General features: G+C 43.3%; 4 protein-coding genes across 4 annotated transcripts; all 4 read right to left on the bottom strand.

The window, feature by feature from the left end:
* Positions 1-120: 120 nt before the first annotated feature.
* On the bottom strand, positions 121-1,077 carry LOC128398953 (olfactory receptor 4K3-like). The gene has a single exon (XM_053360217.1). It carries the CDS (start codon positions 1,075-1,077, stop codon positions 121-123), a length of 957 nt encoding a protein of 318 aa, XP_053216192.1.
* A 5,381-nt stretch (positions 1,078-6,458) lies between these two features.
* LOC128398952 (olfactory receptor 4K3-like) lies at positions 6,459-7,397 on the bottom strand. The gene has a single exon (XM_053360215.1). It carries the CDS (start codon positions 7,395-7,397, stop codon positions 6,459-6,461), a length of 939 nt encoding a protein of 312 aa, XP_053216190.1.
* A 5,154-nt stretch (positions 7,398-12,551) lies between these two features.
* Positions 12,552-13,517, bottom strand: LOC128398951 (olfactory receptor 4K3-like). The gene has a single exon (XM_053360214.1). It carries the CDS (start codon positions 13,509-13,511, stop codon positions 12,552-12,554), a length of 960 nt encoding a protein of 319 aa, XP_053216189.1. The 5' UTR covers positions 13,512-13,517.
* Positions 13,518-18,995: 5,478 nt separating this feature from the next.
* On the bottom strand, positions 18,996-19,937 carry LOC128399901 (olfactory receptor 4N2-like). The gene has a single exon (XM_053361745.1). The coding sequence runs from the start codon at positions 19,935-19,937 to the stop codon at positions 18,996-18,998; it is 942 nt and encodes a 313-aa protein (XP_053217720.1).
* Positions 19,938-21,687: the final 1,750 nt, after the last annotated feature.

The raw sequence follows: 21,687 nt of genomic DNA, 5'->3' as shown, positions 1-21,687 counted from the left end.
CACTGTTTACCGCTTAGGGTTATCCACCCCTCTGTTTGCCCAAGTAATTAAGTAACTAGTGATTTGAGACTCCATAGTGACAGCCTAAATCCAGTGCTAGAGGAGGGCATATCAAGCTGCTTAATGGTGGGGATGGCTCTGAGTGGAAACCTGTCCGGAAAGCCTAGACAACAGACTTCCAAGGGCAGCCTTCATCTCCTTGTTCTTCAAAGCATAGATAGTTGGGTTCAGCAAAGGGGTGACAAAAAGGGAAACAATGTCAAGCACTTTATCAATCATGAGCATGGTGGATGGACAGAGGTAAATAAACATAATTGGCCCAAAGTACATGGTGACCACAATCAGGTGAGAGGTACATGTGGAGGCAGCCTTGGTGCTCCTTTCAGAGGCGCTCCTGGAGTGGATCGTGTAGAGAATGAAACCATATGAGAGAAGCAGGCCAATGAAACACACCAGTGACATAATGCCACTGTTGGTGACCATCATGACTTCCAGGGGGTAGGTGTCAGTGCAGGCCAACTTGATGACCAAGGGGAGGTCACAGAAGAAGCTGTCCAATTGATTGGGTCCACAAAACGGCGCATTAATGATGAAACCCAGTTGCACAGTGGCATGGAGGAACCCACCAGCCCAGGAAGCAAGCCCAAGCCCCACACAATGGTGCCGGTTCATGAGTGAGGCATAACGGAGAGGATGGGCAATGGCCACATACCGGTCATAGGCCATGGCTATAAGCAGGAGCATCTCACTGCCTGCAAAGAGATGGAGAAAAAAGATTTGTGCCATGCAGCCATGGAAGGAAATGACATGGTGTTCGGAAAGGAAATCAAAGAAATTTGGAATGGCAAATGAGGGCAAGCAGAGGTCCAGGAAAGCCAGTTGACCCAGCAGAAAAAACATAGGTGAATCTGAAAGGTGGTGATCGCTGAAAATTGCTGAGAGGATAAGAATGTTGGTGAAGACACTAGCCACGTAGAGGACGAGGAAGAAGAGAAATATGAAAAGTTGGACTTCCCAGGTTTCAGAGAGGCCCAGCAGGATAAATTCGGTCACCATTGTCTGGTTTGCCTCCATCATCCTCTTCTTGCATATCACTGTGAAAATCGGGAAGCGAGAAAGAAGATGGTAATAAGATACTTCCATCAGAGTCTTAAATCAGTGAAGAGGAGCATCCTTTTGTCAGTTTCCGCTATTCTTGACTGTGTCCTGAGACTACAGTCATAGCGGATCATATGTTATCATAGGAATATAGTGAGTCAGACTGTTGCTCCATCTTACTCAGCAACAACTGCCCAAGGGATAGGGAACCTGTAGCCCTTCAGACCACAATGGCTGAGACTGATGGGAACTGTAATCCAAAGGGCTGTAGGTTGCCTGTCTTTGTGATTTACACCCCTACCTCCCACGCCCACCCCTTTCAGGAAGACAGCAAGGTGCCTTATATTAATCATTGGTCCATTTAGCTCAGTTATAGTCTGCAGTAACTGGCAGTGTTTCTTCAGGGTTTTAGACACAAGAAAATTCACATGTTGGGCACTGGATCTGTGACATTCTGAATACAAAGCAGATGCTTTGCCTCTGTGCTATGATCCTGCCCCATCTTATCAGCTCCTCTAAAATATACTGCCCATTTCCCCACATTTTATATAGACACATGCACCTGAAATCACCAACTATCAGTCTTCCTAAGAAGTAGACCACTTTGCAAAATGCAATGTAATAAGCGTCTTCAGAGCTGCTACAAAAGGAGATTGCAGGAGATTATAAGGAGAAGTTATCATCCATTGATTAGTATGAAGAAAGCACAATCAGCTTTGTGTCCTCTCACACCTCTTTTATTTATCTGGTACTTAATTGTATCTATGGATGCTGTGTTGTTTAAAGGCTTATCTTAAAGGGGAATGCCTCTCCTCTTTTTATGTCTGTCTAAAATCCATCCTAGTCCTTGGTTTCACCCCACCCACCATTTGAATAAGTTTTCCACCCCCACCTCTTTTTTGGGAAATGTGGGCTGGTAGACTGATGTTCCTCTTCCTTACCCATTCTATTCTTAGCGACTCTCAGATAGGTCTAACCATTTCTGTAAACATTAATGGAAGAGAAGGGAATGTTACAATAAGGAGTGCTTCACTATCCTACTTAGCCATCTCCTCTTCCTGTAAACTCCATTGTATTCTCACTCTTCTAGCTCACCATCTTTCCACCCCCACCTTGAAAATAGCAAGAGGCAGTTAGCTTTCTGTGACCACTGGACCTGAGCACAAGAGCACTCTTCTCTGCTGTGGATTCCAGCAACTGGTATTCAGAAGCATACTGCCTCCATGGAGGTAGAGTTGGGCCATCATGACCAGTAGCCATTGATGGCATTGTCCTTCATAAATTTGTCTAATCCTTTTTTAAAGCTATCCACATTGGTGACCATTGCTGCTTCCTGAATTACTTTCCTTCATCCATCCTGAATGATCATTCAGTTTCATTGGTGTTTACTATGTTTTTATATATGCTGTAAGCTTCACAGAGTCTCTGGGGTGTCACAGCTGGATGGGAGGGGTAATAATAATAATAATAATAATAATAATAATAATAATAATAATAATAATAATAATAATAATAATAATAATAATAATTCCTGAAAGAATTTTGTTTTCACTTTTGATGACCTTCGGATTCCACTGAGGATGCTGACCTTTCCCTTTTGTTTCTCAGTGGTCCTGTTTTCACTACATCCCTTTTGGTGCCAAGATCACTATTAGACAGGACCACAGATGTTACAGCCATGATATTCCATTATGCAAAGTAAAAAGAACCAGCTAGAGAGCTCATGGGTAGCTTGTGAGATTTACTGCTTCAGCATATTGTAATGTTCAGTAATAACGAATCGCACAAATGCACACAAACACACAGACTTTGTAAACCACTTTGAGAGCTTTTTTATGATCAAGTGGTATATAAATAGATATCTCAGTGACTTCCACCCGTTACATCATGTTTAGAGTACCAGGTGTAGGAATTCTGGAAGAATTATTAATAGGTGTTCAGCTAGGTGATCACGGTGTGATCTGGAATAGCAGTTCTAATTCATCAAATTATTACATTTTGCTTAGCAAGGAATATCACTTCCCTAACCTCATTATTCCAAAAGCATGCTGAGACTGAACCATTCCAGATCAGGCTGTAGCCATCTAGTGGAATGTTCTGTGTTCTGACAGTGGTCAACCAGACACCTATGGGAAGCCCACAAAAAAGACATGTGTGCAATAGCCCTCTCCTGCTGCCTTTCCCAAGCATTTAGAAGCATGCCACCTGTTTCTGGAGGCATTCTATATAGTCTTCAGTGTTCTGGGTGGGCAATTACATCCTAATAATGCTGACCAGTAGTCATATTACCCCTATCACCAATCTACCCACCAAAAGGCATGTGGAGTGCTGGAGATAGAGAGGGGAGATTAGCAGATGAATCTGCAGGAGAGCCTACAAAGTAATACTTTGCAGAATTTTGCACTTGCCTTTTGGAGAAATCTAATGCATCCTCAACTGGGTTTTTACTCACCTGCAAATCCCAGCAGAAATGTCTTGATGTTTTCTTGATGTTGGAGGAGACCCCTGTCTAGCTCAGAATCAGCGTGAACCTATTTGATCCAGTTTCTTCTTCTGCCTGTAAGTGGTGTGGGGCTGTGAATATCTGTGTGGATGATATAGCTGCTTGAGAAGCAGGATGAAGAGCAAATTGACAGTCAATGGAATGTGTAGGATTAATTGCTCATTCTTTTTGAAAGGAGACTGCTGAAGCTGGTGCCTTATCTGCTCCTAGGAAGCTAGTGGAAAAGGTAATGCTTTGCCACTGTGGCAAATGTTACGTGATGTCCCTCAAGGGTGAATGGTGCTGGTTTAAGTTCTGGCTTGTTTCTCTTGGTAAATGGCAAGGGATCAAAGAAGATGGGAATAGAGAAGGCTACGATTTTCTGCACCTTTCTTGAATACATGATTTCACCAACTCCACCAATAGAATCATTTCGAACTGTTCCACTCTGGGTGGAAGGAAGGATAGGATTCCAAGTGAATAACAAGATTAGCAAGATTTCTGAGAGGTAGATCTTTGTGTGAATCAAATGGTCCTTGCCTGCAAAATGTACCTAAACAGTTCTCAATCCAGAAATTCACAAGACAGACAATTTAAAAAGCATATTTTTATTACACCGGGGAGGGAGAAAACGAGGTTTCAGTCACAATGGTCTAATCAATGCAATGCAATACAGTGGTACCTCGGGTTACATACGCTTCAGGTTATATATGCCTCAGGTTACAGACTCCGCTAACCCAGAAATAGTACCTCGGGTTAAGAACTTTGCTTCAGGATGAGAACAGAAATCATACGATGACAGTGCAGCGGCAGCAGGAGGCCCCATTAGCTAAAGTGGTGCTTCAGGTTAAGAACAGTTTCAAGTTAAGAACGGACCTCAGGAACGAATTAAGTACTTAACCCGAGGTACCACTGTACCTCCATGAGTCTATTTTAATTCTAATATCCTGATACATTTGTACTCCTCAATCTGAAGAATAAAGGGCCCTTTCCAAGTGGAGAAGAAAGTAGTGAACTGTAACACTTAGCTATAGAAACCACAAGAAATTAGAATAGATGTCATTGAACTATCTCAGGACTGGAGATGTGTTCCTGAAGCTCTCTGTATGTGTGTAAGTTGAAGTCAGAAGTCAGCACCAGGAATTCTGAGTCTTCTGGACTCATAAAACTGCCCTTGCAATTGTTTTGAGTTTCAGGGCTGCAGGAGACCCCTGTCTGAAACCCTGGGTAGCCACAGCCAGCTGGTATAGACAACACTGTGGAGATGGACTAATGGTCTGATTCAGTATAAGGTAGGTTCCTGCCTACCTAAGAAGAAGGTGTGGGATAACCAGCCTCAGTAACCAACATGCTTAAGTCTAATTGATGCATGAAGGGTTAAAACCATAAAGTAAGCTGTCCTGCCAGGTTTAACTAGAGTCACTCACCATCACCTTTGTAGGAAAGGTTATCAAGTCCCTTGTTCTGCCTTCATTCCACCATGTGAACCTTACTAGTAAAGAGGTCTAAGTTGGTTGTACAAAACTCAGACCACATGGCTTAAACAATATATGTACAAATGATTTATACACAAATGATTAAAAATCACTCACCACTTTGAAACCTAAGTTTTAATGCCCATGTTTTCAGACTGCTGTATGGAAAAGCACATGAACCTGACCGTTGAAGCGTTTGTAAGCAAACCATGTGTAACTTAACAAATGTGTGGACTCTTTCTATGCTGAGGGAAGATGGGAACTTTGGGAGCAACTTAAAATGGGACATTTTAAAAGTCTAACAGCCTATATTGCCACATTTTACTTTGCTGCATATCTTGTGATTTTAAATCTCTGTTGGGGTTCTCTAACCAACGAGTACTTGCCCGAAACCTAGATGACTGAGGAATACAGAGAGATAAAACACAAGCTGAACAACTCTGTATGCAGTTTACAAAAATTCATTAACAGTAATAAATGTCATTTCAGCAACTTCTAAAACATGGAATTTTAAATGATATCTCCAATGCCAAAATAATAATGACATATGCAACTAAATAACTCAAACCCAAACAGTCCAAATACTTCTAAAATAAGTCCGTAAGAACAACTCTACATGTGTATACTTGTGCTGGTGCTATCCAGATGGAACTCCAACAATGGTATTAAAATTGTTGTGTGATTCACCTCATGTTCAACATATTGGTAATTACCATAGAATTTTCTGGATACTGCCGGTAATGTAGCTATCATCAGCAGTAGCCATTGATAGCCTTGTCATCCAGGATTTTTTCTAATGCATTTAAGGCATTCAAAGTGGTGGCCATCCCTTGTACTAGCAAAATTATAATCATCATCAAACCTTTATTGGGATCACTTACAAACATTCAGAATAAATTGGGCAATGCGATCTCATCACCATTTCAACAGTACAGTCATTTACCAAAGGGAAGAAGAGGCAAGCAATCTATTTCACCTCTGTGGGACTCCAGCAAGGGCAGGGTCCTATAGCATACTTTGGTGGCAGAAAATCAAATAGAGGAACTTGGCTACTGTCTTGGTGAGCTGCTGGTCTCTCCCCAGTAATAAGAAGCATATAACCTCTGTCTCTGGTTTCCATGTTGGGATACATAGGTGGTCTAAGAATTGCTGGCGGAGAAGTAGCAAAATCTATTGGTCAATTGGTTGCTGTGTAAAGAAGCACTTCCTTTCCTGATTGACTGAATAACCCCAAGTTCTACAATTACAAGAGGAGAAAAAAATGCACCCTATACACTTTCTCCACATCATGTATAAATGCAACAGGAACAGTAAAATAAACAACTGACAATTTACTGCTGTGTTGTGAAAATCAAAATCAGTTGCTAGAGGTGGCTGCCTCAAGCTGCCTAACAGTAGGGCCATCAATGAGTGGAAACCTGCCCAGAAAGCCTTGCCAACAGATTTCCAAGGGCAGCCTTCATCTCCTTGTTCTTCAAAGCATAGATAGTTGGGTTCAGCAAGGGGGTGACAGACATGTAGAAGACAGAGAGCACTTTATCAATCATGAACCGGGCATATGGGCGCAGGTAAATAAACATAATGGGCCCAAAGTACATGGTGACCACAATGAGATGAGAGGTACATGTGGAAGCAGCCTTGGTGCTCCTTTCAGATGCCCCCCGAGAGCGGATTGTGTAGAGAATGAATCCGTAGGAGAGAAGTAAGCCAACAAAAGTCACCAGTGACATAATGCCACTGTTGGTGATCATCATGACTTCCAGGGGGTAGGTGTCAGTGCAGGCCAACATGATGATCAAGGGGAGGTCACAGAAGAAACTGTCCACCTGATTAGGCCCACAGAAAGGTGCATTAATGATAAAACCCAATTGCACAGTGGCATGTAGGAGCCCACCAGCCCAGGAGGCTAGCACAAGCCCCGTGCAATGCCACCGGCTCATAAGTGAGGTATAACGGAGAGGATGGGCGATGGCCACATACCGGTCATAGGCCATGGCTATCAGCAGGAGCATCTCACTGCCTGCAAAGAGATGGAGAAAGAAGATTTGTGCCATGCAGCCATGGAAGGAAATGGCATGGTGTTCGGAAAGAAAATCAAAGAGATTTGGGGTGGAAAAGGAAGACATGCAAAGGTCTAGGAAAGCCAGGTTACCCAGAAGAAAGAACATGGGTGAGTCTGAAAGGTGGTGATCCTTGAAAATTGCTGAGAGGATAAGGATGTTGGTGAATAATGTAGCCATGTAGAGGAGAAGGAATAAAACAAATAAGAAGATTTGGACTTCCCAGGTTTCAGAGAGGCCCAGCAGGAGGAACTCAGTCACCATTGTCTGGTTTGTTGACATTCCTTACAGTACTTGCGTATCACTGTGAAAATTTGGAAGGGAGAAAGGAGACAATAATGAGATACTTCCATCGCAGTCTTCGGTTAAATCAGCAAAGGGTGTGCCTTTGTATCATCTGACATTATTCTTGACTGAGTCCTGGGATTCCTAGCCTAGTGCTTCATGCATTATCACAGGAACATATGTAGGTGACTTATAATGAGTCAGACTATCACTTCATCTAGCTCACTATTGTCTTCACAAGGGATGGGGAACCTGTAGCTCTTCAGATGTTGGTGTTATTCACCTCACATCATCATCCCCAAAACTGAGCATGCTGGCTGGAGCTGATGGGAGTTGGAGTCCCGCCCCCTGAGAGGGCTACCTTTTAAGATGAGAGCAAGCTGCCTTATTTCAAGTCAGATCATTGGTCCATTTAACTCAGTATAGTCTGTAGTAACTTGCAGTAGTACTTCAGGGTTTTTGACAAAGGAAGAATGCTGGAGATTGAACCTTGAACTTTCTACAGCTGAGCTATGACCCTTCATCTTATCAGCTCACCTAAAATACACTGCCCTTGTGTCCATAGTTTCATGCATACACCCCAATTCCCTAATTACCCATCTTCCTAAGAAGCAGAACACTTTCCCAAAAAACTGTAAACAGAGGGAACTTGCTGGAACTCAGTTCTGGCACCTCTCAGGTGTGTTCCAGAACAATGACAATGGGTGTCATTGCCATTCTAAGAGAAAGAGTGAGTTCATGGTGAATTCCAGCACCTCTTTTTCTAGAAAAATAGCACTGCCTGGAGCACAATCCCTTTGGGTTCTTTAGATCTGGTGCAGCAGAGATTAGGGGATATTCTAAGAAGAAGTTACCATTCAGAGAAAACTGTGGAGAAGAAAGCATAAGCTGCATGGTGCCCTCCACAGCTCTTTACTTAGTGGCAGCTCCACCACCAGGGTGTGTGGCAGTGACTACATGTTAGAATTTTAGTTGTCACCCTCCACCTCTTTTTTAAGGAAATGTGAGCTGGTGAGCTGAAGCCCTGGTCTTTCTCTTCCTCACCCATTCCATGGTTCCTTGCACATGAAGTGTAAGTAGAGTTACAACAATCACCCTGTTCTCACAGTGGCCAACCAGATTCCTGCAGGAAACCTGTAAGCAAAACCTGAGCACAAGAGCACTCTCCCCTGTTGTGGCTTCCAGCAACTAGTATGAAGAAGCATATTGACTCTGACCATGGAGGCAGACCATAGCCATCATGACTTGCAGCCTCTGATAGCCCTGTCCTCCATGAATGCATTGAATGCTCTTTTAAAGCCATCCAAACTGGAGGCCATCATTGCCTCCAGAAGTACTTTATTTCATCTGTTTCCCCTTTCAGCTTCATTGGTGCTTCCTTATTTTATTTGTGGCACTTCTGTTAACCTTGGGGTTCCATTGAGGATGCTGATACACTCTTCTTCCTCAGCAGCCCTCTTTAGGCTACAGCCCTGTTGGTGCCAAGATCACTGTTAGACGGCATTATAGATATTACCCATTGTGTTCTGCTGTGCAAAGTAAGAAGAACTAGCTAGGCAGGTCATACCCTAGGAGTTATTGTCTCAGAATATTGTAATATTCAGTAAGAATAGAATAGACTAGAAGAGATGAGAAGAGAAGAGAATAAAACTTATATTCACACACACACACAGGTATCTCAATGACTTCTATCCATGACACCATGTTCAGAGGCAGAAACAAACTGGCAGAATCATTAACAGGTTCAGATGCATTATCATGTCTTATTTTGTTATTCTCTTACAAAGGAGCATCTTGTTAGGCACTGTTGGAAAACAGAGTCCTCATCTAGATGGTCACCTTTTCCAATGTTTCTCTAAATGTTAATTTTCACATTATCTTTGAGTTTTCATACATTGCAAAAGGCACTTTCAGACCTACACTAGAATATGGCACAAACCTTAGTGCTAATTTCTATGTTATTTGCTGCCAGGGAAAAAATAAATCATTGGAAATAGTATTGAAATAAGTGGTAAACCTAGGCTATATTTCTCTATAATTTTGGAAGTGGATTTTGCATCATGTGAAAGCTCAAATGTAATGTAAAAAATAACAGTTAGGGAACTGTTGGGAAAGTGGAATAAACATGCACATACAAGCCACAGTCTGATCTGGAATGGTAGCTCTGATTTCTTAAGATCTTATATTCCGCTTTGCAGGGAGCACCAGTTCCCTAACCTCAGGATTCCAACAACATGCCGGGCCCAAACCATTATTGATCAGGCTGTGCCCATATAACTGAGTGCTTTGCCTTCTGACGCACCTATGGGAAACCCACAAAAAGGACATGAATGTAATAAGCCCTCTCCCGCTGCTGTTCCCCAGGAATCAGAGGCATGTCACCCCAGTACTCAATGTAATATATATTCTCCAGTCTTCTAGATGAATGAGTATGCCGTAACAATGCTGACCAGTTCCCACATTGTCCCATATTCCATCAGTAATTCAACCACCAAAAGGCATGTGGGGTGCTGGAGTTGGAAATGAGAAGTTTAGGTGACAGAAACTGCTGAAGAGCTCCTTGAAGGAGTCTGCAATGTGTCATTCTTCCCAAAGGCACTTGCCTTTGGACAAATCTAACACCCCCTCAAATGGTCTATATCACTCACCTGCAAATCCCAGCAGAGATTCTTTGAAGTTTTCTGGAGCAGCTTCTTCTGTTCAGCTCAGCCTCAGCATGGAGCTGTTTGATTCAGTTTCATCTTCTGCCTATGAGTGGTGTGGGGATGAGTTATCTATGTGGATGTGATTTCTGCTTGAAAGGCAGGCTAAAGAGCAAATCAAGAGACAGTGGTATGTGTGTGTAATTAATTGCTCATTCCCCCCCCCGGGGGCTGCTTTAGTTGGTGCCTTATCTGTTCTTACAGAGCGGGGGGGGGGAGTAATACTTTTCTCACTAAAGCAAGATTTACGCAGCTGCCTTCAAGGATGCATTGTGCATTGGTTTGACTTCAGGTCTGGTTTTCTGGGTAGATGGTAAGAGATAAAAAGGGGGGATAAATAGGGGTGTGATTTTCTTTCCCTGTCCCAAATGTGTGTGATTCTACCACCTATCCCAATGGAATGATATCCACCTCTAATTAGGGGAGGAGCTTCTTTTTCATTAATGCTAATGCCCCTATAGGAACGGCATCAATTTCTATATCCTTGAGTGTTGACCACTGGTTTCACTTACTTGATGACATTGACTTGTCTTGAGAGACAATGGAAGAGTGTGATATCTGGGCTAAAGTCAATCAATCAGAGGCATTGTGTGGTGTGGAGCTCTGGGGTGGCTTCTCTGACCCCAGATTTCTGAGGGGTTGCATCCCAGTGGCCCTACAACAGGCTCCCTTGCCAAGGCTCCCTTCCAGAACCACAGGGAGATGAGCTGTGCATGGGCTGGGCCTTCAGGTCTGTGCTGGCACTGCTTCCCCCTCATGGCTGGTGAAGGGAGGCCTCCTACTTGACGTCCACAAGGAGGTTAGGAGGATTCCTGGCTCTTCCAATTCTGCACCAGCAAGATCACTCAAGAAGACATGTTAAAGTCTTCTCACACCATTCTCTTTCCTCTTCCTCTCTTTCCTTCCCTCCCTCCAGTCCCACCATTGTCTCTTTCTTGTTTCCCTTTGATCACTGCCTTCTTGGTCATAATCACCTCTCAGTCAAGACAAGACAAGCCAGCTGGCTAAATCAGTTGTGGGTAGCCAATCAGTCTTCAATTCTTAGTGAGCTAGGGACTTGTCACCCACTGCATGTGAAGACATCCGCAGATTGAGCGGATGAGAGCAATAATGGGTCCAATGGGTCAAGAAGGTGATTTCTAAATTTGCTGTAGAGGGAAATAAGGGGCAGACCTGGAAAGATAGCCCACCCAGGAAGGGGTGGAAGGTTTACAGGGTTTTCAGTAGACAACAAGATCAGCAATAAGATTTTTGTTTATACTTCCCCCCGTCTATTTTATTTTTCTGTTGCAAAATTGTACACATATAAATAATAAAACATGACATGACTGACAAAAAAATGGGTAGGTAAAAAATAAATTATGGTGCAGGTAAAAATAAATTATAGTACATAATGACGACGTGATTACAGTAAACCAGTGCAATGGATTTTTCAATAAATCAATTTGGTAAACACAGAACAATAGGAGTGAGCTAAGGAGTATTGCCTGCACCACCAAGTTATGTCTCTGCTCCTTCACAGGGAGAGTAACCCCCCCCAAAGGAAGCAGTCTCCCATCCATCCTGTCTAGGGAACCACCTACTAACAGTACCTCTGTCTTATCTGGATTGAGGTTCAGCTTACTGGCTCTCATCCAGTCTATTACCAAAGCCAGACACTGGTCTAGCACATCAACTGCCACACCTGTAGATGTAAAGGAGAGTAGAATATTTATTAAAATGTCAGTAAATACTGATTGGATTAAAAACAATATTCAGGACCTCCTGATAAGATGATGCCTTGGCATAGTAAATAAGGGGTGTGCTGGTCTTTCCGGTATCCTGGTCCCCAAGCTGCATAGGTCTTTGCGTACCAGTGGCTGGTCAAGTTATTTTGGTAGCTGAGGTAGAAAATCAAAGAAATCCTAGGGTGGCACACAGCACCCCATTTGACCTGAGGCTACCCAGAGAACATCTGGTCTACATCCAGGTGCAAATCAGTTTAGGGGTGGGTGGAGCTAATGTTGAATGAGGTTTCTTAAAAAGACTTTTAAAATCTTAGCTCCCCCACCCATCAGCTGTGTGCTGTGTAAGGAAGCACTTCATTTTCAGCTCCACTGTATGAGCCCGGGTTCTAGACTAAGGAGAAAAAACTTCTCTCTAACTGCTTTCTCCACCCCATGTATAAATGCAAGAAGATCAGAAAATTAAATTTGTTGCTCTTTCGTGACACCCAAATTCAATTTCAAGAATTGCCTTCTGCTGCCTAGTGGTAGGTTCATCCCTAAGTGGAGACCTGTCCAGAAATATTTGCCAACCGACTGCCAATGACAGCCTTCATCTCTTTGTTTTTTAATGCATAGATAATAATTGGGTTCTCCACACTGTGAGCAGTAAATGAAATAACTATTGATTTTGTCTCTTTTGTGACAACCAAAATAAGCTGCCCGAGGTGGCCATCTCATGCTGACTAATGATAGGGCTGGCCTTGAGTGGAAACCTTCCCAGAAAGCCTTGCCAGCAGGCTTCCCATAGTAGCCTTCATCTCCTTGTTCTTCAAAGCATAGATAGTCGGGTTCAGCAAGGGGGTGAAACAGGTGTAGAAGATGCAGAGCACTTTATCAGCCATGAATTGACTGTATGGCTGCAGGTAAATAAAAATACAGGGCCCAAAGTACATGGTGACCACAATGAGGTGAGAGGTACACGTGGAAGCAGTCTTTGTGGTCCTTTTAGAGTGGGGCATGGAGCAAATGGTATGAAGAATGAATCCATACGAGAGAAGCAGAGCAACGAAAGACACCAGTGACAAAATGCCACTGTTGGTGACCATCATGACCTCCAGGGGGTAGGTGTCAGTGCAAGCCAACTTGATGACAAAGGGGAGGTCACAGAAGAAATTGTGCACAAGATTGGGCCCACAGAAAGGTGCCTTAATTGTAAAAACCAATTGCACAGTGGTGTGGAGGAGCCCACCAGTCCAGCAGGCTAGCACAAGCCCCATGCAATGCCGCCGATTCATGAGAGTGGCATAATGGAGAGGATGGGAGATGGCCACGTACCGGTCAATTGCCATGGCTACCAGCAGGAGCATCTCACTGCCTCCAAAGAGATGAAGAAAAAAGATTTGTGCCATGCAGCCATGGAAGGAAATGACATGGTGTTGGGCAAGGAAATCAAAGAGAGATCTTGGAGTGGCAAAGGAGGACAGGCAGAGGTCCAGGAAAGCCAAATGACCCAGGAGAAAGAACATGGGTGAGTCTGAAAGATGGCGACATCTGAAAATAGCTGAGAGGGTGAGAATGTTGATGAACAAAGTAGCCATGCAGAGGAGGAGGAAGAAGACAAAGAAGACCAATTGGACCTCCCAAGTTTCAGAGAGGCCCAGCAGGACAAACTCAGTCACCATTGTCTTGTTTCCCCATGCCATTGTCTTCTGCAAATCACTGTAAAAACTGGAAAGGGAGAAAAAGGTGGTAATGAGATACTTCCATTATAGCCTTAGCAAAGGGTATAGCTATGTGCCAGCTGCCATTACAGTGGTACCTCAGGTTAAGAACGTAATTCATTCTGGAGGTCCGTTCTTAACCTGAAACTGTTCTTAACCTGAGGTACCACTTTAGCTAATGGGGCCTCCTGCTGCCACCGTGCCACTGCCATGCAATCTCTGTTCTCATCCTGAAGCAAAGTTCTTAACCCGAGGTACTATTTCTGGGTTAGCGGAGTTTGTAACCTGAAGCGTCTGTAACCTGAAGTGTCTGTAATCTGAGGTACCACTGTATTCTTGACTGGGTCCTGGGACCCCAGTCCTAATTGTTCATACATTAGTCATAGGAAGATGACATATACTAAGTCCATTCCTCTATCCAACTCAGTATTATCTACACCAGGAGTTGAGAACCTGTGGCCCTACAGAGTCCAGCTCCTTGCCTGTGACCATTGTCCAAGCTAGCTGGGGCTGATGGGAGTGGGAGCTCAACAGATATCTGAAGGGCTGTAGTGCACACACACACCTCTTTTAGGGAAACAGCAAGCTGCCTTATATTGAGTCAGACTATTAGTTCATATAGCTCAGTATAGTTTACACTGACTGGCAGTGGTTTTTCAGAGTATTAGAGGATAAAATTCACACTCCTACTTGGACTGAACCTGGGACCTTCTAAATGGAAAGCAAATGCTCTACTAGTGGGCTATGAGCCTTCCCCATCAATGCGGCTCCTCTAAAATATATTGTCCTTCAACACACACACACACACACACACACACACACACACACACACACACCATCTTTCCAACTATCTATCTTCCTAAGAAGCAGACCACTTTCCAAGATACAATCTAAATTTGTGGAATATCTGAAGAACTACCCATTTGGGTACTCCAGTTCTGCTGCAGAAGGAGATTCCAAGGAGAATTTACCACAGAGAAGAGCCCATGGAGAAGAAAGAAGTAGCTGCCTTGTGCCCTTACACAGTGGTTTCATTTAGCATCAGCTCCACCGGCAGGGTGTTTGACTGAGACTGCATCACAGGACTGTGCACACACACACAAAGGTGGATATGATAGATCCATTGTCTATCTTCATTACTGAAGTGTATCCACTTCTTTTTGTTGTGCAAAGACTTAACTTAATATTGTGTGTTGCTCTGATTGAATTATTAATAGGCCAGATGCATTAGCTTCCCCTATTTTGTGATTCCTTTCCAAAGTAACATCTGGTTAGTCACCATAAGAAGACAGAGTGCTCAGCTTGATGTCACAAGCTGAAATCGCACTACAGTTTATTCCATTTTCCCATTTCATGAACTGTTAATTTCTGCATTCACATGATGCAAATATCACTTCCAGAACTATAGCGCCATTTAGTCCTAGTTTCCATGTTATTCCTTTCCAGAAAAAAAAAATCATTTGCAACTAATATGGAAATGAGCATTCAATATTCACTATATTCCTCTATAGTTCTTGAAGTGGCGTTTATGTCACGTGAAAGCTCTACTTACATGCAGAAATGAACAGAGAAACATCAGGAAAATTGAATAAACTGCCGTGGGTATGTAGCTGCTGTCTGATGTAAAATGACAGTTCTAATTTCTCACATGTAACACGAGTGCAGTAGACCTCTCCCACAGCTGTTCCCCAGGATTTAGAGGCCCATCATATCAGAAACTGGGTATAGTATGTAGTCTTCAGTGTTCTGGGTGGACAATTACACGATAATAATGCTGACCAGTCCTCACACTGCTGAGTGTGAGGCATTTGGAGTGCTGGAGTTAGAGAATGGGAAAGAGAAGATTAGTTGATGGAAATGGATGGAGAGCTCCTTGGAGATGTTTGCAATATGTCATTCTTCCCATTGTTTCGCACCTGCCTTCTGGAAAAATGCAATACATCCTCAAGTGGTTTCTCACCCACCTCCCAAATCCAACAGAAATTCCTTGAGGTTGCTACAGCAACTTCTTCTGTCCTGATCAGCATCAGCATGGAGCTGCTTGATCCAGTTCCTTCTTCTGCCTGTGACTGGTGTGGGGATGACAATATCTATGTGGATGATATATCTGCTTGACTGCATTAGTTGGTGTGTTATCTGTTCCAATGGTGCTAGAGAAGAAAACAATACTTTGTCACTAAGGGATGTGATACACAGCTGTCCTCAGGGGTGCATCGCATGTTGGTTTGACTTCTCATTTGGTTTCTTGGGTGGGTAGGTGGCAAGGGATCAAAAACAGGGTAATCTCCGAACTGTGCGTGTGCACTCAAACAATTGAATAATCTCCAATTCTATTAATCTTCAAAGAAGAAAGGAAGGTTGTATATGATATTAATGTTATCAAGACATTTTGTGGCTATATCATTAACCAGGTGCTCAGGTGATCTGGGAGGGACACGGGTGGCGCTGTGGGTTAAACCACAGAGCCTAGGACTTGCTGATTGGAAGGTCAGTGGTTCAAATCCCCGCGATGGGGTGAGCTCCCGTTGCTCTGTCCCTGCTCCTGTCAACCTAGCAGTTTGAAAGCATGTCAAAGTGCAAGTAGATAAATAGGTATCGCTCTGGTGGGAAGGTAAACGGCGTTTCCGTGCGCTGCTCTGGTTCGCCAGAAGTGGCTTAGTCATGCTGGCCACATGACCCGGAAGCTGTACGCCGGCTCCCTCAGCCAATAAAGCAAGATGAGCGCCGCAACCCCAAAGTCATTCACGACTGGACCTAATGGTCAGGGGTCCCTTTACATTTTACAGGTGATCTGGCAACCCTGTTACATATGTCGCTAGGAACATGCATGTACCCATGCACCCAAAACACAGACCTCTGAGTGGTAGATCAAATGTTCACTGCTCTGAAAATGTCCCTAGCCTTAAACCATTTGGTCTATTGGGCTATGGGGAAATGGGAAATCATTGTTGCCCTTCCATTAAATCTATATCAACAAATACTGGACCACTACATTTAAATGATTCCATGTTCTGCCTCCAGAATCTTACCTTGAAGATCTATGTAGATCAGAGTTTTGTTTACCCAAGAGTATGGTTATTTTTGAAGGAGATAAAAAGGTGTAATCCCAGATCCACACGTTTCACACAGTCCAGGCATCTATAAGCCCTGTGACAGCCATTTGACTTTCCAATGCCATTTTGATGCTTTGTAATAATATGCCAATTTATCTTTAACCTTAATGGGGATTCTGGCTACATACACACTATACCTTTAAAGTACATTCAAAGCACATTGTTTCCCACAAATAATTTGGGGCACTGTTACTCCTCACAGTTATAGCTCTCAGTAACCTACTCACTGTTCTACAGGGCCCATTATTATTTGAGGGGAGAAATGTGCTTTAAATGTACTTTTAAAAAATATATGGTGCACATATCCTCAGTGACCAGCTTGTAACTGTTATGGAAAAATTAATGAAATATCACTTTTACCAGTAAAACCTGAGCTGAAAACAGAGAGCAATACAACAGCCATGTTTAACCCCTAGTGAGCATCGAGACTCCTCCAGCCACATAGCAGGAAATCCTTCCCGAGTTTCCCCTCTGGATTAATAAGTATTGATAACTATTTCCACAGACTTGCCCAAAGAGCAGCTATCTCTGTATGAATGAAACAGGTTCTTGAAAATGGATTCTGGAGTCAATGTATTCACTATTTCAAAGGGTATCTCAAACTGGTTTGGAAAAGGCAAATAGCAGGCATTGCAGGCATCTTGATTAACAGACTCTTAAATATGCTGGAGAAACATGAACTCTGAGCATGACCTGATTTACAGATACAACCCTTTTTGTGCCATTTAAAGCTGCCATTTGGGGGGTAGCTTTTCTGTTACAAGGGTGGGTACTATCTGAGGGTTAAAAAATTGTAACATGCTTTTGTTCTGGGCTCTTCATCTCCCTGCATGGACAGTGGGAGACTGCTTTCAAACAGAACAATAATGATCAACAGCTTGCCTTGCTTTCTTTGTTTTCCCATTGTTTTTATCTCTGACTAACATAGCTGAAGTGCACTGCAACACCCCTGCCTTGTGGCAAAACTGTGGGCCCAAGATCTTGCTCATATCACACCTCTGTGGCAGCATGGGCTTACACATCAGTTAACACATAATGCATGTGTGATCAGGGATCTGTGAGTGAGGACAAAATGCTTTTGATTGTTGAAGATCTAGCCCTGAAACCTGAGAAAATAATAACTAACATCTGAACATTGTGAGGAAGGAAAGAAAAAAGAGCTAATTCCTTATTCTTCTTCTGGGGTAAAGGGCAGTGAAAAGGGTCACATTCTTTTCCTCTTTGGGAAGAACAAAATACTTCCCTGCTCATCTAAAGGCCTTGGCACACAGACACTGGAAGCTGCCATAGTAAGAGCTCCAGAGACTCTAGGCAGAGACACTCCAGCTATCAGTCTTAAGGGAGCTCATTAAAAAGTTTGCATTGTGCATCAGAGAGAGAGAGAGAGAGAGAGAGAGAGAGAGAGAGAGAGAGAGTGCAGGTGACCTCTGGGATGGGAGTGGAAAAGGTGAAGCAGTAGGCCTTGATCTGGGCGCTAGTCCAACAACCATTTATCCAAGGAATAAGGCAGAAGAGCGTGTCCATGGAGAAAAATTTACAACCATTTTTACACTGTTTCAACTAGCCATTTCCCCTTTCCACTCAAAAAGGAATTTAGAATCCCTTGGCTGGTGAACATGCTCAGTACTTATTCAAGAGGGTTTATTTTTTGGGGGGGGGGGGCTGCCTTCCCCTAAGGCTATTTTGCATTTTATAGTTGTACTTTTGCAAACGTGGTGGTTCTCCCAGCCTGATGATGATGATGTAAAAACTAGAATTAAATTTGAATGCAAAGCTCACATTTCTTCAGGTGTAAAGTACATACTGTAGCTTCCTGGGAGCTCTAGTTCCACCTCACAGATCTACAGTTCCTATCATCCATAACAAACTACAGTTCTCAGGATTCTTTGGGGGAAGTCATGTGCTGTAGATGTGTGCTGAATGTGCTTTAAATGTATGGTCTGAATCTATCTACTCAGTTAGGATTCCAATGTGTCCTCTTTTTCCAGACCATGTCCTCTTTTTTAGAGGTAAAGTTTCTGTCCGGATGGATTTTTTAAATTTGCAAAAATGTCTTTGGCTATAATTTCTGGATGAGACATAGACTTAACTGGTGCCTGAAGACTTGCTTTCCTCTTCTCTCCTCCTGCCCCCCTCAGCAATGTATCACAGCTTCTATAGCCAACATATAGCAGAGGTATTTAAAATAAGAGTTGTTCTAGAGTCCTCTTCTTTGCTCTTCAAAATATGTATTGTTAATCTACTGTCGTCTCTGGAATTCACTAAGCAAAGGGTGTGGAAGAAATCTAACGAATAATGATTAAGTGCAAGGAAGCATAAGAATAAAAGCAAGTATTGCAATGCTATGCCATAGTTATCTTTCACTTGTCTGGAAATTTTGAATTTTTTTCAACAGTTTCCACATAGCAACTTTGATCTCCCTGTTCCTCAGTGTGTAGATCATGGGGTTCATCACAGGGAAGATCACAGTGTGGAAAAAGGCCACCACCTTGTCAAACGGGTGGTCCTGGAAAGGACGACAATAGATATAGATAGCTGGGCCAAACATAATGAAGATAATGATGATGTGGGTCATGCATGTAGAGGAGGCTTTGTTCTTCCCTTGGCTTGAGCCCTTCCTCACCTTGACAAGGAGGGCCACATATGAAATGAGGAGGAGGATGAAACATCCAGTAGTGACCAGACCACTGTTAACAAACATGACAAACTCTAATGTATTAGTGTTGGTGCAAGCCAGCTTGATGATCTGGGTTATGTCACAAAAGAAGTTGTCCAACTCATTGGGGCCACAAAAAGGCAGTGGGGCAATGAGAATGACCTGGATCATGGAGTGTATGAAACCTGCAGCCCATGCACACACCAGCATAGCCCAGCAAACCACTCTGGTCACCACAGTGACATAGTGCATTGGGTGGCAGATGGCCACATAGCGATCCACAGCCATGGAAATAAGGAGAATGATCTCTGCCCCACCAAGGAAATGAATGAAAAAAAGCTGAGCCATGCAGTCTCTGTAGGAGATGGTTCTGCAGCCAGCCAAGAAGTTGGCTATGATCTTCGGAGTTGTGACACAGCTGTAGCAGATGTCCATGAAGGCCAGGTTGGCCAAGAAGAAAAACATGGGGGATCCCAAATGGGGGTCATGCCTAATTGTCATAATGATGAGGACATTTCCAGGTAGGATGATGGCATAGAAGAGCAGGAGTAGGGTACAGAGAAACAGTTGCACCAACCAGATCTCTGATATTTCCTGGAGAACAAACTCGACCACTACTGTATGAGTCCCATTTTCCATCCTTGCAGATTATAGCCTTGAAGTGGAACAATGATGAAGACATTAAATAGAAAACAATCACAGCATTCCCTCCCCCTCACTTGTATGCATTCCTCTACATGCAGCCAGTTAGTAGGCTGGCCAAGAAAAGATGAACCTTCTAAGTTATGTCTGGATCAACTCAATTTTGCACAGAGAAGTGTAGATGTTGTGGCACATCTCTGTGGGATGCCATTTATTGAAAAGGAAGGGGTGAGTTGGCAGATAAGGAGACCTGTACAATCTGTTTTAGAACTTCCAAAATCTTATGCTTCTTAAAACTCCAGAACATATTTTAAAAATGGAGAGAGTTTGGATCATTAGTTCAGGGTTAGGCAACCTGTGGGCCTCCATATGTTGTTAGACTACAACTTCCATCAGCCATGTTATCAGTGAAGGACAGGAGTTGTAGTTCAGAAACATCAGGAAGAGCGAAGGTTAACTAATGTGGGATCCATAAACTATATGCTCTTTCCATCTGTTGGTAAAATTTATTCTCCTCTCTGCAAATGAGCCCTCACCTTCCTCAAAGCTCCATCATAAGTGCCCTTAATTCTTAAACCTGATCATGTTTGTGTATTGCCAAACAACACTATTTATATAAATCAGCAAGTGATGGCAGCAAGACAGGATCACACTTCAAAACGACCTTGACAGATTAGAGAACTGGGCCAAAACAAACAAGATGAATTTTAACAGGGAGAAATGTAAAGTATTGCACTTGGGCAAAAAAAATGAGAGGCACAAATACAAGATGGGTGACACCTGGCTTGAGAGCACTACATGTGAAAAGGATCTAGGAGTCTTGGTTGACCACAAACTTGACATGAGCCAACAGTGTGACGCGGCAGCTAAAAAAGCCAATGCAATTCTGGGCTGCATCAATAGGAGTATAGCATCTAGATCAAGGGAAGTAATAGTGCCACTGTATTCTGCTCTGGTCAGACCTCACCTGGAGTACTGTGTCCAGTTCTGGGCACCACAGTTCAAGAAGGACACTGACAAACTGGAACGTGTCCAGAGGAGGGCAACCAAAATGGTCAAAGGCCTGGAAACGATGCCTTATGAGGAACGGCTAAGGGAGCTGGGCATGTTTAGCCTGGAGAAGAGGAGGTTAAGGGGTGATATGATAGCCATGTTCAAATATATAAAAGGATGTCACATAGAGGAGGGAGAAAGGTTGTTTTCTGCTGCTCCAGAGAAGCGGACATGGAGCAATGGATCCAAATGACAAGAAAGAAGATTCCACCTAAACATTAGGAAGAACTTCCTGACAGTAAGAGCTGTTCGACAGTGGAATTTGCTGCCAAGGAGTGTGGTGGAGTCTCCTTCTTTGGAGGTTTTTAAGCAAAGGCTTGACAACCATATGTCAGGAGTGCTCTGATGGTGTTTCCTGCTTGGCAGGGGGTTGGACTTGATGGCCCTTGTGGTCTCTTCCAACTCTATGATTCTAAGACACTAGTAACACAGACAAAACCATAAATTAACATAGACAAAACCATAAAGTTGCCACCCACTTCAAACGTTCCCACTCCTCTCAAGGTCTAGATGTGGTAATGAAAGAGTGTGTTCCTTGGCCTTACTCACAGGTACTCCAGTGGTGCGGTTGATTATTCTTTTGTGTGCTCCACCCAGGTGCAAAAGTTGAGAGTTTTGCAAGTTATACCATTCCAGCAAGTGCCAGCAAGAAGCGCTGATCAATTCCCCCCAAAATTGAGTGTGTTGCAGTACT

The sequence above is a fragment of the Podarcis raffonei genome, chromosome 13 (assembly GCF_027172205.1).
Source record: "Podarcis raffonei isolate rPodRaf1 chromosome 13, rPodRaf1.pri, whole genome shotgun sequence".
Classification (NCBI taxonomy): Eukaryota; Metazoa; Chordata; class Lepidosauria; order Squamata; family Lacertidae; genus Podarcis; species Podarcis raffonei.
Note: the sequence above shows the minus strand (reverse complement) of the source record. Positions and strands in the feature narration are given on the sequence as shown.